The 15,525-nt window shown below is 45.7% G+C and overlaps 1 protein-coding gene across 1 annotated transcript in view; it reads right to left on the bottom strand.

The window, feature by feature from the left end:
- LOC102850382 (AF4/FMR2 family member 2-like) overlaps positions 1–15,525 on the bottom strand; it is a 439,784-nt gene that overhangs the window by 30,394 nt on the left and 393,865 nt on the right. Inside the window, exons 9-12 of the mRNA XM_006881912.1 lie at positions 13,052–13,211; positions 9,534–10,541; positions 8,528–8,649; positions 1,619–1,841 (exon numbers count right to left, since the gene is read on the bottom strand). Coding sequence (XP_006881974.1) covers positions 1,619–1,841; positions 8,528–8,649; positions 9,534–10,541; positions 13,052–13,211 — 1,513 coding nt within the window. The remainder of the gene's footprint in view (positions 1–1,618; positions 1,842–8,527; positions 8,650–9,533; positions 10,542–13,051; positions 13,212–15,525) is intronic.

Genomic DNA, 15,525 nt, shown 5'->3' with positions numbered 1-15,525 from the left:
GGAGAGGGAGACCCTTAATGGAGATGGACTGATTTGGTGACTGGGGTAATTGGGATGGGTGTGTCAGATACAGTGGGACTGGCACAGGATAGAGCAGGGTTTAGGGCTGTTGGACATAGGGTCACTGTGAGACGCAGACGACTCCACGGCACATTCCAACAACAACAACAACCATTTCTAAAGGAATCCCCAGGTGGTGTAAACAGTTAAGTACTACACATGTAACAGGCACGGTCCAGGAGCCCAGTCCAGCTCTGACACGCATGGCGGTGCCAGGAGTCAGCATGCACGCCACAGCAACCATCTACTGGTTTAATTTCTCAACCATTAAGACCCAACTTGCTCTTTCAGGATATCTGGGTTGGATTCACAACCAGGGGCACCCAGGGTCCGTCCTGTGCCTCCCTCTAGCATTGATCACTAGCTATTTTAAATGTTAGTTTTGGCACGTGTGTCTCCTCCTTCCCTGAGACTGTGAGCTCGCCAAGCACTGGAGTCCTATCAGCCTCACAGTGCCGCACTGCCCCATGCGGCCCTGCGGTCCTGTGTTCTCAGGCAGTATGGGCACTCACAAGCCAACCCAGAGGTGAGCATTTCTTGTATCTGTGACCATCAGTCTCTTCCATTTGATCCTGAGCCTTCTATCAAATAACTCTCCAAATAACCACCAAAAGCTCACTGAGATAAATGTACGGGGAGGCCGCCCATCTGACAGTTATGATGGAGATGAGGGGAATATTTTCAAGGTCAGCGTGCATTTTAGTCAACCATTCTGTTAATATAGAAAATCACCCGAGCCACCTGAAATGGCTAAGCTAGCTCTGCACACACGAAGCCAGCCTAGCCCAGACCTAACAGTGGGGGAAACTCGACGTCTGTGGCAAGAACTCTGACACGTCATGTCCACTGACACAGCGCTGATGTGACTCCTGGCAGATCTGACTGGAATGACTGGATTCAGCTGGAATCTGACAAGTTACATGTGCTTGTTCTCTGCCCACACTCACAACCCACAGAGCCAACGAACAGAAGAACTTCTGCCTAAATGCACGAGAAAAGACTCCGAGAGCGCCAAACCAAAAGCATATGGAGAGCTGAAAGTGCAGTCAGAATGTCGCAGAGCACCTCCCAAAGGCACTCATTCTACGGGTTCTGAGAGGTTTCAGGGGGAAGGTGTTGAGCTGTTTTCACTACGCCGCTAGTTTCTTAACTCGCAGACTCGAGTAAGCAACACACCACACACTTTTCCACATTTCACAGCCGCAGCAGCAGAGAGGAGGAATGGCCAGGGAAGAGGTACTTCAGTGGTCAGTATTCTGGAAGCATCTCCCCTCTACTCCCAAGACACAAAGGGGTTGGCTTAAAGACTCGGAGGCCTCAGATCTCTGTCCGCACCATCTGACTGCACGGGGCAGGGGGAACAAGACCGGTGGGAAATGAGCCTGCAATGAAAAGCTCATCCAGGGCCGGAACAAGGGAGACCTCAAATAGTGAGGAGTTTGCAAATTTGGGTATGTGCGCACCTGTCTTTTCCCTCTCCCCTCATTCCCCCCTTCGACAATGTGTCCATCGAGTCAAGTCATACGAGATGAGCTGTGGTTTCTCCTAAGACACTTACAGTCACTGATATCCCCTTGAAAGTCGCACAGAATTTGCCTTCACTTCTCTTCAATTTGGTCAAGGTGGCCTGTCCGGTTGTGAGGATGGCTTTCTCATGATTGAAGGGACCATTGTTGCCACTGACATTCCTGCGACGCGGGGGGTCCTCTGGCAGGGGGGAAAGTGGTGGGGGAAACAGCTTTTCTTCCTTCCTTCTGTTTGCTCTCCTGGACGAATTATTTCTGAGGAAATAGAAAGTGTAGGGTGTCATACACCTTGCCTCTCTTTATCCTGATCCCCACCCACCGCCCTGTCTCATTTTCAGCTAAAGTAACATTTTTGTTGGTGGTCCTTTACCCATGATAAAAACATATACACACATACAAGCATACACATAAATATATAGATACGGGCGGTATGGCTACAGATACAGGTATAGAAAGTCTATGGACATATTGTACTGTTAATGCCGCCATGTACCGATGCGTTGGAACCCAGTCACAGCCGACCGTTTAGCATGTTTTCAGAGGCATTAAGTCACATGGGAGGAGACTGCCCATTTTCCCCCCTTAGAGCAGCTGTTTGAGTAGCATCGGTACATGGCCATCAGAGTTCCCTTATAGATACAGGTATTAAAACATATGCATCAAGAGTAAATACATGTTTTCAAAGCAGAATTCCATACTAAAAGCAAGTGTCCAACAAAGTCTGCTGCACAGGGATATCTGCAGCCCTTCAAAGACACTATTACTTACAGTTTTATGGAGACTTTAAGCCCATCATTTTCCAAGATGGTTCCTACTTAATTTGATGTAGACAGTAACTGCTCAGTCATTCAATAAATGGTACAATAACTAATCAGAATCCACTCCAACTCATTGCCTTCGAGCCAGAACTGCCCCTGGCCACAACTGGCCCTCTATAGGGTTTTCTGAGTCGATGACTCACAGGGGAAGAGATGTTGTTTGCTTTCTTCCTTGGAGCAGCTAGTGGATCTGAACCACCACAGGGTGCCACCTTTGTGTTAGCAGCACAACTCCCTACAGACTACGCCACCAAAGCTCCCTAAACAATTAGAGGAAGTATATTTTCCTAAGACATACTGTTGTTGTTATGCACTTTCCAACAGGAACAGATCCATAGCTGACCATCTAGTGGGTTTTCAGAGGCAGTCAATCACATGGAAAGACCTATCTTTTCCCTGTGAAACAGCTGGTGGATTTGAACCTTGTACTTTGAGTTGCCAGTGGAACTCCTCACTGCTAAGCCACCAGCGTTCCCTGAGACATGCTACACATATAAATTACTTAGAAACACGGAACACACTCAGGACTCTTGTATCACATTGTGGTTTGTAGAATAAATTGTTCCACTCTAATGTCAAGGCACAATGAGCTGCTGACCTTAACTTGGTATGCTAAAGTGCTGATATAATCCATGTCACAAAATTCTATTTACCAAATATTTCATTGTCATACTGACACCAGACAGCTGCATTCCTCAAAGCACTGCTGTTCATTTTGTACTGATTTATCTGCCCATTAAATGGGCACCCTCACATAGACTGAGACTGGAAATAGGACAGAAGAAAAGAACAACTAAAACTCTAATGCTAGCTGCTTAACATGGTAATTGGGTCATGGATTTTCATTTTAGTTACTGTCTCAGTCTAATCAATGGAGATTACTTGAATTTTAGTCTTTCCTTGGACAACTAATAGTGCACTATGCAGTAATTTACTTTTCATTATTATTGACTACCATATTCAATAGCAAATTAAATCCACAGGAATTTATGTTTTCCTCTTGGTCAATTTCAGTCTGTGTAGAGAAATATAGATTTACAATACTGCAAAGCAGCCAATCAAAGATGAACAAGCATTCAAGTGGCCTGATTTCCAGAACTGGCAGAAGTCGATACAGTCTCTTTGCTCCACTCCACTGTGTGACACAGATTTGCCAACTGTAGTAATATTTGTCATCTTTGCCACCTTTTACTTCACAAATGAGGCTTATGTGAATTTTTGTCCTATGGCAAAATTTAGAGAAAGAAAACCATAACCATTTCTGCCATTACCATAACTTCTTAAAATTCATCTAAAAACATGTATCAGGCAGTGGATTTAAAAAATTTCTCTGCACACAGAACCATTTTAAGAGTGTTGTTTGGCGTGATTGAAATGATGGTGGTAAGATCACTGTCCTTAATCTGAATCCTTGTTCACCACCATTTTAATCAGGAAGCTCCACAAACCTCAGACCACACTATAACCAGGATGGTGTTAGGTCTTTGGGGCTTGTACAGAGGTATGACAAGCATTGTCGGGCATCTAGAACTCCAAATGGTTTCTTGGAAGTCACCACTCTCTTAGGAACTGCCAGAAGAGGAGCTGGGGTTTTTTTGGTTTTGTTTTTTATTATAGATGTTCTTTTATTTTTTTACTTTTCCTTATTTGTGCTTTTCTATAATGCCATTGTTCTTCTAATTGTGAAAGGAAACTAGGGTGGGTTTTTTTTTTTTGCTGTCATTCTTATTTATTTTCCAACTTTTAAATCCATAGCGAGTAATCTAAAAGGCCATGGCTTTAACCAGGTCTTTAAGCTGACATCATTGCTCTCCAGCACTTTGGAGAGACCCCTGACAGACAATTTTCCCAATGCAAGATATCTTCTGATCTCTTGACTGCTAGGACCAAAGATGCTTATTTGGGATCCAAGTAGGATGCTAGTGTTGACAATAACCATCTTTTCTCCAACTGCCATGATGTTGACTATTGGTCCAGTGGTGAGGGTTTGTTGAAGGCTGTAGTTGTTCTGTTTTTTTATTGGTTTGGTTACAAAGTTCCTATACACTGTGTTTCACACTATTCTTCATTCACATGGTGTTTGATACAATCATTCTCTTGCATTATGTTTTATAAAATTAACCACCATTGGACCTTGGTCCATCACTCACTACCTTATCTTTTTGCCCGAATCCTTCCCATTGCCTTCCTCCCCACAAGCTGTGCAACCCTGGGGTTTCCCCCCATCCATCCTCAGCCCTCCGCCCGCAATTAGTTTCTATACATGTTTTACTAGTTATCCTTCTATTTTTACAATAATAGTCGCATGCAATATTTATCCTTATGAGACTGCATTAGTTCACTCAGCGTAATACTTTCCAGCCTCTCTCAAGTTATGCAATTTTTAAAAAAATCATTGCTTCTGAGTGCTACATAGTATTCCATTGTGTGAGTGTACCACAATTTCTCAATCCATTTGGCTGTGTTGGACATTTGGGCTGCTTCAATGTTCTTGTAATGTTGAGTAACACTGCTATAACATTAGTGCACAAACCTCTGTTTATGTCTCAGTTCTAATTTTCTTGAGGCTTATTCCTATTAATAGAATAGCTGGGTCATATGGAGTTTCTATGTTCAACTTTTTGAGGAAATGCCAAAATGTCTTCCAGAGTGGGTGCACCATTTTACAATCCCACCAACAGTATATGAGCGTTCCCATCTTTCCAAATCCTCTCCAACATTTATTGCTTGCTGCCCTACTAAACTTTGCTACTGCTACTAGGGTGAGCTGGTATCTCATTGTGCCAGTGAGTTTGAGCATTTCTTCATGTGTCTGTTGGCTGCCTGAATGTCTTCCTCTGTGAAAAGTCTTCCCATGTCTTTTGCCCGTTTTGTAGTTGCATTATCAGTCTTTTTCTTCTGGAGATCCAAGAATATTCTGTAAACTATCCTTGTGTGAGATGGTATTGCCAAATGTTTGTTCCCAGTAGGTAGGCTTTCATTTCACCCAGTTGGAAAAAGTTTTTGATGAGCATGGAGATTTAATCTTTAGAAAGTCCCATTCACCAATTCTATCCTCTCCAGATTGAGCATTTTTAGGAGTTACTTTCTAGAGACTGATTTGCTACTGTCTTCTACCATTGTGTGGAGATCTGGTGGTGCAGTGGAGTGTGTGTTAGGCTACTAATTGAAGGTCGGTGATTTGAAGCACGAAAAAAAGATGAGTGGGTCTACCTCCTTACAATTTTATAGTCTTGAAAATATTAAGAGACACTCTGTCCCAAGGATTACTATCAGTTGAAATTGATTCAGTAGCAGTAGGTGTGACCTACTGGTAGTTTGGTATCCTTGCTACCAAACTAGTCAATGAGGGTCAATACATTCTTTGATATGGGCTCTAGTCAGTTGGCACCCTCTATCTGTCTGAAGTAATCTGAAACAATGGGGCTTTTAAAGGCTTGCATCAGAAAGACTCAGGGAGTTCTTCCAGAGGTTCCTTGATCACAGTTACAGCTTCCCACTACGGAGTTTTGTCTCTTTGTATCTCTCACATTATAAGCCAGACGATACCAGGAGTATCTTGGTAGAGAGCAGTAGAGGCCCTCAATTCCCTCAGAGGCCTCACTGAGTTCAAGTTTGAGAGAAAGACAGGACTTCAGTAGGGTGATGAGGAACTTGACTGCCATAGTCTCATGTGGACTTCGTGGTGGAGTTCACAATATTCATCTAGACAAGTGAATATTGGCTTCTCGAAAACTCCAATGATTTGGTATGAAAGTCCAACAAGGGACAAAAGAAAGGCAAAGCTGGAGAAGAGGCTTCTCAGGAGATGTTTTCAAGGTCCATTCATGTTGTAGCATAGATCAGAATTCCATTTTCTTTATGGCTGGGTCCATTGTGTGGATGGATTTTGCTTATCTACTCCTCAGCTGGGCACTCAGGCTGTTGCCATCTTTTGTCCACTGTGACTTAGGGCTGCAGTGAACCCGGTGTCCACGTGTCTGTCTGAGTGACTGCTCTCTAGTCTCTGGGGTATACACACACCTCTGTGTGGAATTGCTGCCTTTTCCTTCTGCTGTCAGGTGCCCTGTGAAGCATGCAGATACTGCCATTAAAGCCATGCAATTTGACTCCTCCCTCCTTGGAATGGAGGCTAGCCCGAGAATGACCATGTTGGCCCATGTGCCAGTGTCATCCCGAGCTGAAGAGGGCTGGCTTGCTCCACAGGAAAGGGCTCTCTAGGTCTAATAATTCCAAGTATGTGATTGGACGTTTGCAAGTCAAGGTCTCCCAGATAACACAGGTGCACCTCACAAACACCCACAGCCCCTCAAGGGGGGACAGTCTAGGTGTAACGATCCTTTGTACAGACAGAAGGGTCAGTGATAATTGGCCTCTTGCTATTTTTTAATCTTAAAACGGCAAGAATCCAGACAAATGTAAGCTGCTAACTTATTTCCGGCATCTTATCTGTGGCAGATTGATGCTGTCTCATTGATGTTAAACAGTAATCTGTGAAATCAATTGTTTGCAGCCCTTAGCCAGATTGCCTCTCTACTCTGGGCTTTTAATAGGCTCCAAAACTGGTCTTTGATGGAAGTAATCTCTAATTTTACATTAATTTATAGCAATAATTACCCAGACAGAATGAGTAAAGCAGCTGACATGATTGTTACTTACATTATATTTATGAGACAGAAAAATGTGGTCAAAATGCTTAGACTAAAGAAAGGACAGGATTTCTCCAGGGAAGGCTGGTCTAGTCTGGGTGAGAGGGGCACAGAGGAGGCCTGCTGCCTAGTTCTGGCTCCTTCCACTCAGGGAGCAGGAAGAAGGCCAGTTGGTGAGAATTAACATGTCCATCTCAGTCACATCCCTCACACAGAATTGCCCCAAATACAGGGAAATTCCCAAACCTGTATCTCTTTGACCTCAGCCAACGCATCCTTCTCTTGCCCTGCATGGAGTTCAGGAGTTAGCTCCTGGGCTTTAAGCAGCACATTAACATTGGGTAAAGACACTAAAGAAAAAGTGGCAGGTCATTCGCCTAAGACCCAGGGGTTACTGTTCCCTAGGAATAATAGATCTGAGCCCTGCCCTTTTCTGTGCCATCATCACAATCTTTGACATACTCAAGTCCAATGCTGCAGTCACTGCGTCCGTCCATCTGATTGAGAGTCTTTCCCTCCACCGTCCCAGGCATAATGTCCCTCTCTAAGGAACGGCCTCTCCTAGCAACATGCCCAAAGTAGGTGAGACGAAGCTTCATCAGCCTTGCCCCCAAGGAGCACTCGGGCTGACCCTTCTCTAAGACACATCTATTTGTTCTTTTGGAAGTCCATGGGATAGTCAGTACTCCAACACCATAGCTCAAAGGCATCAATTCTTCTTTTTGTCATCCTTACTTATTGTCTATCTCTCAGATGCATATCAAGTGCTTGAAAAGATCATGGCCTGATTCAGGTGCATTTCAGTCTTCAAGCTGATGCTGCTTCACATTGGGATGCTTTCTGTGATCAATCTGAGTTGCAGCAGAGGAATGTTGCAAAAAGCTCATGTTATCCCACAGGCCTCTGCTCTGGTAGCTGGGATTGTATCCTTTCCCTTGTCTCATTAAAACACTGACTGGGTACAACTCTCCGGCCTGGATTGAGTGACTCCTGGCCTAACATTCCCTCAGTGGTTTCAACTGGGATCTCTCATGAGCCTGAACACCATAGTATTCTCAATCAGTTCACATGAATTTGAGAACTGGACAACGAATAAAGACCAAAAGTGAACGGATGTCTTTGAATTGTGATGTTGGTGAAGAATAGTGAATGAGTTGAGGGGCTGCTAGTCTTGGGCAAAGTGTAGCCAGAGGCCTGCTTCGAGGTGAAGATGGTGAGATTTTGTCTCATACCCCCAGGTGTCCTATCAGGAGGACCCAGTCCCCAGAGAAAGCCAAGGTGCTTAGGAAAACAGAGTGCCCGCGAAAGAGAGGAAGACCCTCCAGGAGGTCGAGCGACATCATGGCTGCAACAGTGAACTCAGGCGTAACAAAGGGCCCAGGACGAAGCACTGTGTCGTCCTGTTGTACATGAGGTTGACAACAACCATCAACAACATGAGTCTGGACACTGTGTGTGGAGGTGGCAAACTCACTCTCTAGTGCTGGGAGGCTTGTGTGGTGGCACTGGTGAGATGCAAGGTGGGAGCAGGCAGATCAGTGAAGAATCTTCCAGGCGCTGCTTCTTCTCGGGAATTTTCTCTGCAGCTTCTGTTGGCTTTAGTGGGAACAGCAACAGGAAATACACAGAGCTTGAAACAGTACATTCAGACACCCATGTTTCACACATTTACAGAAGACATCAGGATGGAGTTCGCTCCCTTTTAATTTCTACACTGGCTGGCAAAGACACACCTTTGATGGGCTAGAGAGCATCAGCTTGGTCTTGCCCAGTTCTTGGGTGAAGCTGGCATTTGAAAGAGCTGAGCTGTGATATGAATTCCTGGTCAAAGTCTTAGTGACACAGGAATCACTTAACAATAGTACAGAGAAGCTGCAGGATTTAAGCACCTCTCCCATCAACAATAACCCCCCACCCCCAAATGAGCATAGTTTGGAACCAGGCTCTCTGCTCTTGGCATACATCTCATCCAAGGAGCCTGGAGACTGCAAGTGACCAAACGCTACCTCTACAATTGACAGCATGCAAGGAAATGAACACATGCATGGCATGCCTTTGGATCGTTGCCTGGGTTGGTTCTAAACCTACACTTACACCATTGGTTTAACTGTTGTCATGACAGGGAACGAAAGAATGAATGTCTGTTCACTAAAGCCATCCATCTGTCATCCCTCCGTGACAGCAGCACTGGGAGAAAAGACAGTGGGGATGGGATCTTTCTTCATACTCTTGCCCGATCCATCACAACCTCTCATCTCGTGGGCTTAACTGGCTGCTCCAGCCATTTGCTGCCCAACCTGGAGCCTTCCTAGAACTTTTCTCTGGTCATGTACAATCATGCATTCCCATGGAGGGCGTGGCCACTTTCCCCAAAGCCTGCAAGCCCTTGACACTGGCCTTGCCCTCGACACTCCAAAGCACACAGAGCAGCGGCCAGCGCCTGCTTGGCTTCGTCACCTGGGGCTCTCTGGACTGCTCACCTTGTGCTTACGCTTGCCCTTAGGGGCGGGCTTTTCTGCAGCTGGGGCGCTGGGCTGACGCTTGGCTTTGGGGGCAGCATCCTTGTGGTCCGGCTTAGGGGGCACAACTTGGAGTAAGTTGTGGCCAGGCACTCTCACGAGCAAGTCCAGGTCAATCTTCACCCAGAGGTTTTTCATGCTCTCGGGCTCTTGGATGGGGGAAAGCAGCTCAGAATGCAGAACGGAGAGGGGTGAGAAAGACGGTTCCTCGCTGGTGACAGGTGCATCGTTGTTGCTGCTGCTAGTCACTGAGGCGCTGAGGGTTTGCGTGGCAGTGCAGGCCTCCTTGGATTTGGCCAGGCTTCCTCCGGAGGCAGCGCACGGAGGCAAGGCTTTCATCTGCAGGGTCTCTTCATGATCTGTGTTGGAATCTGATGTGGACGAGTCCGTTTCAATGAATTCCCGGGACTTGGGCACCGTCTTGCCAGGCCCTCTGTACTTCTTCTTCTCCACAGTCACGGGCATGCTGGGTCTGGGCTCCTTCCTTGGGCCTGGTTTGTGCGCTGCGGCTTTGCTGCGGCCTCTTGGGGGGTCAGGCAGCTCCACACTTTCTTTTTCTTTGGGAGTGTTGCTGTTATTATTTGGTTTGGGCCAGGCGAAGTCATCCACGGTGGCACTCTTCTCTGTCTTTTTGGGTTGTTTTTTCCCAATTGTCCTTTGTGAGGCTGTGTCAACAGAGATTGGCAACTTGTGCTTCAAAGCCTTTGCTTCTGGAACTTTCTGGGTGGGGCGTGGGCGAGCTTTCTCCCGAATGAGATTGAGGAGAGGCCTTTCTTTGGGCTCAGCCACATTCTGGCTGGGGTTTGCCTTATTTTTGACCTGGACTTCCACTGGCTGAATGATCGGAGGCGGCAGAGAAATGGTCTCCATGGGGGGCTCATTTTGCCCACAGATGAATGACTTGTTCTGGGAGGTCACTTTGTTAAGCCATTTGTCCAGCTGCCACTTGTTGGTGGAGGGTGGTTCAGGCTGCAGAAGGAGAAGTGACAGTAAGATTTAATGTGGCAGCGGCAAAGAAGATACACTTCCCAGGGCCCTGACTATTTGCTGCTTTAGTTTTCGATGCTAAGTGACCATTGCACACCCATGCATGCGCACACAGCCCTTCCCATACACTAAATGACCCAGAATGCTACAACTTCCTTAAACAGACCTCAATCTAGTTATTCCAATGACTTTCCACTCCTCTTCCGAAGATAGTCTCTGCTCTGGCCAGGAAGGAGAGAATTATTCCAGAGAGTCGAAGCTAGGCATGTGGACCTGGCAGGAAATTTGTTCCCCCAATCCTATGGGGTACTCATTACTCAACCGCTCTCTAACAGGGAAAGGAGATGGAAGTGGGCCTCAGATGTACCTCAGAAGGAAAGCCTTTCCATCTGCTCAAGGGCCAGCGCCTCGTGAATGATGCGGTAATTCACCGCACACAGAGCAGGTCTTTTGTATTTCTACTGAAGGATGAAAAGATTTGACTTCCCAGAGAAAAAGAAAACCCTGCACTTTCCTCAGCGTATGGGCAATAACCAATTTACAGGGACATGCGTGCAGACATTAGCGACCGCTGTTAAGCCATGGAAATGATGTGTGCAATTCAGGTCCTTGGTTTCCAACTCAAAATTCTGCCAGTTGAACTAAAAGAACCATCATTTTTATTGGAACTGATCTTCTTTCGAAAGCCATCAGCTGAGGCTTACGGTGCCAGCCAATAGAGGGTGACAGAATTACAAACACTCGAGTAGCTGCGATTCCAACCTGCACAGGCAAATGGCAGGGAAGCTGCCCGGCTGCCGCTCTGGTAACACTGGTTTGCCTGCCGGTGACATTGTGCACAGTGTTTGTTCTTCTGGAACCTCTCTGAAGCGCATTCTTTCTTCTGTCAAATGAGATGGTTGTAGCAAGTGCCCTGAAAGGTTGTTATGATGATGGGTCTTGTCAGATCAGGCCTTTCCCAAATGAAGCCACACTATGAGGCCAACACTGCATTCCTAGCTACTAGACAAGCAGAAAGACTAGAAAGCCCAGGAGTGAACACACCATGATATGAGCACAGACTTGCATTGCTACATAGTTGCTTACTGCCCGGTTCCCTCTCTTCCATGTGGCTGCACAATCACCACTCAGTGAGGGCCTTCGAGATGCTCCCACTGAAGGCTGGTGGGTGTGGTAATATCCCATTAACTTCTACCTTTTTCTTTTGCCTTCAGGCACTCTGAGCCTGGGAACAGGGTGCTATTTGAGTCCTTCGTCCTTGGAATGCAGGGGGTGGGGGTGGGGCTTGAGAGAATGCAAGGAGAGAGCTTTGACTAGCGCCTGGCCAGGGCTCATGGTCAACAGGTGTTACATGGTGATAGTGGAATCTCTGTGTGGTGCACACAGATGGTGTCCTTGGCTGTTCACCAAAACACTGATAGTCCAAGTCTACCTAGGAGTTCCTGGGAAGAAAGGTCTGGCAAACTGCTTCCAAACTCTCAGCCACTGAAAACTCAATGGGGCACATCCCTACTCTGACATTCATGAGGTCACCGCGAGTCAGGTTCACTGGACGGAAACTGGCTTGGTTAGTATTAATAAACAGTAGTGATAGTGCTACTGTATCTTCCATTACTCTTCTCTGATTATTGAGAACGCAGCCTTCGGAGAGCCAAAGGGACTGACTGTTTGCTGGGCAGAGAGATGCAGGCTCTGAAAAGCTGAGTGTGTGTATGGGGGCAGGGGAGGTGAAATGATTTTCTTCCATAATTATGATATTGGTGTTTTCTGGGGCCATGTTAAATGTTTTCATGAATTGTTATGAAATGCACTGAAAAGATGCAAATGGGAAAAAGAACCACCTAAAGCCCAATACGGAGAACCGTGCGTCCTTTTCACCACACCTAGAGTAATGAGTGGCTTAAGGGTCAAAGGCTGAGTTTGGGCTGGCTCCACTGGTTCTTTCAGAAGATGCATTGCTAGCACCGAGATGCCTGTACCAGTCAGAGGGAAAGTGCCATCAAATACCTGGAAACTTCCGAGTCTAGAGAAGACAACATTATGTTGACTGGGTCTGTGTATATATGTGTGTGTGGTGGGGATTATTACGGTTGAACTGTTGGAACCCTAGCCTCGAGGCCTGAGGACGTAATGTAATCCCTTTCATAATGCACTCTGGTGTGATGTTAATGAGGACCTGCCAGTGCAGAGTAGGTTCTACACCTCATCTTAGTTCCAATAAGCACCGATGAGACACACGGACACACGGGGAGGTGAGTGCCATGTGAAGGTTTCCCAAGAACCGAGAAGAGCTGAGCTGCAGACTCTGAAGCCGACAAGGACTTGTCCCCGGTGTCTACAGGGAGGCACAGAGATAGTCCTCCCTTAATGCTGGTGCCTGAGTTCAGATTTACAGATTCCTGAATTCGGAGAAAGCAGTTTCTGTTAAGACAACACCAGGAGACAAAGACGGGGTACCGATTCAGGGACAGCCAGATTGGGGGCCCACTCACCTCTGGAGTGGCCACTCTCGGGGCCTCATTGGATTCACTGTCAGTGGTGCTGCTTTCAGTGTCTGAGTCTGACTCAGAGCTACTTTCTGATTCACTCGAGCTTCCAGATCCTCCATTGGCTGGCACTGTGGGTGGGGGCTGGGGTGTGGCCACAAGGAGACTGAAAGAAAAAAAAATTCACATCATTCATTGTCTTGTTCAATCCCAAACCAGAAAGGAAGCAGTCCCGTCACACAGAGACAATGAGACTCACCCCATACAGTAACCTTCCGAGTGTACAAGGTTTGATAGAACAGGTCAAGGGGTGATCAAATCCATGTATGTGTACCATGGGTTTCGTCACATTGCCTGCCTCCCAGGAAGGCTTGGTTCCCCAACTCCACATGGAAACTTCCAGTCAAGGTCATCCACCTTTTGGTGACCCTCTATCTGTTTGCCAAGACTACCTAAATTTTTATGAGAGAAAATGGTTCTGCCTTTAGTGAATTTGAACCACTGATATTTTGGTTAACAGATCACCATATAATGTGCCAGGGATACCTGGGGATAAAGGTAGACTTGATCCAAAGAGGACATCATGAAAACTCAGACGAGAGGTGGTTAGTGAGCCAAAGTTTGTGGAAAGGAATGACAATTGTTTAAAAGGGAAGCCAAATTATGTTTTTCCAGAACTTTCCCATGCCTCTACTTCTCATCTGCTCCTCATGGAGTTGGAGAATCTGATTGCACCACCTCATGTGGACCGTAAGTGGCAGATCTGAGCCTGGGCCTCACTTCTTGTGGGCCCAGCACGCATCCAGTGGGACTGCTTCTAGGGGCGCAAAGTGAGTAGAAGACTCACATGCTGCCTTCACAATCAGGCCAAACATCACTACCCAAATGATCTGTGCCACGTTCTTATCTAGACTCCAATGTGGAACTTTAAAAGAATGTTATTTTGGTGAAACATGTGTAGCAGAACAGTCGTCATCTCAACCATTTTAATCCATACATTTCAATAACATTAACTACGTTCACCATGCTCAGTTCTCAACACTATCCATTTGCAAAGCCTTTCACACTCAGTACCTGTAAGCAATATCTTCCTATTTCTTCCTCCACCCAAATCCTCCGTGTTACTAATAAAACTTTGGTCTCTATAGGTAAAATCTCTTTCCTTTTCTAGCTGACTTATTTCACTTAGCACAATGTTTTCAAGACCCATTCATATCAGAAATTCATTTCTCTTGATGGCTAAGTAATACTCCTTTGGATGTACGTGCTAAGACTCGTTTGTCCATTCATCTGCTGGTGGGCACATGTGCTGATCATGACGGAACTTTCAAGTTAGCAGCTCATCACAAGATTCCACCTCCAATACTTCACTGAAGTCTGCTGTTCATCTGGTTAAACTCTCACTTCTGCTACATTGATTTTCATTCATCACTGATTTATTTTTGAAATGTATATCAAAGTGGTTGAGTGAAGCTACCTCACGCAACACTTGATTTTGCCTAAAAGATGAAGGATTAATGTGCCATTTTCACATTCTTCATTCACAAGACTGTATTAAAATCATTTTCCACACACCATTTACTCTCATATTTAATAAACTGCTGTTAAAAAGAATGTTAGTGGTTACAACAATAATAACATGTGATACTAAAAATGATCAGCACTTAATATATCCAACCATCCACTCTATATTTTGTAAACATTAAGAATGCACTCTGTGACTTCATTCCTAATTTCTCTAAGGGCCCAAATTTCTAACAAACAACTTCAAAATCAATTGCTTAACTCTTTCAGAGATCAGATCTTGCTACTGCATTACAACCAGGGTGCAAAGTCTGAGCAGACAAAGGACCATTTTAATTCCAACTGCCATCTTTATGGGTTCCTAGCCATGGACTGAACTGAGAGCAAACAAATTGGCCTAGCAAGTCAGTGACCCTAGCAGAGAACGCCAAGGCTAGGGGAGGCTATCAAACCACAGGCCAGTGGGAGAGAAGTTTGCGAGGCACTTAAGGGGTCTTCTCCAGATGGGGTAGGCCCTGATGTGGAAGACCTGAGAGGATCAGGAGAAAAAGTTGAGTTGGGGGAGGTAGCCCAGGTAACTAGAAATACCAGTTTCTTTATCAAGCCTCATCTGAAGTAAAGAGTTTAATTTTTGATGTCATCGTTTATGGTAGATGCAACTAAGATGAGAACTCTGGAATCTATATTGAAGGAACAATGATTAGTTTGCCTGGAGAAGGCTTTGGGTAGGTGCTTCACATAAAGAGAGCTCTCAAAATACCTGAAGGTCTTGCCTGTGAAGAAAGAGTGGATTTGTTCTGTGGAACTTCAAAAGTAAAGCGAAGGCATATAGACCGGAAGTTATCACCTTAACAGCAGGAAGAACTGTGAAGACTCTTGAGTAAAAGGAAGAAATTCTCTTAAAAAATACAGTGAGTGCTCTGGTCTTAGGTGACGAAATGGCTAGTTAAAGTTGC

The sequence above is a fragment of the Elephantulus edwardii genome, unplaced genomic scaffold (genome assembly GCF_000299155.1).
Source record: "Elephantulus edwardii isolate Elephantulus edwardi_28Jun2011 unplaced genomic scaffold, EleEdw1.0 scaffold00016, whole genome shotgun sequence".
NCBI classification, from domain to species: domain Eukaryota; kingdom Metazoa; phylum Chordata; class Mammalia; order Macroscelidea; family Macroscelididae; genus Elephantulus; species Elephantulus edwardii.
This window is presented reverse-complemented; position numbering and strand designations above follow the sequence as displayed.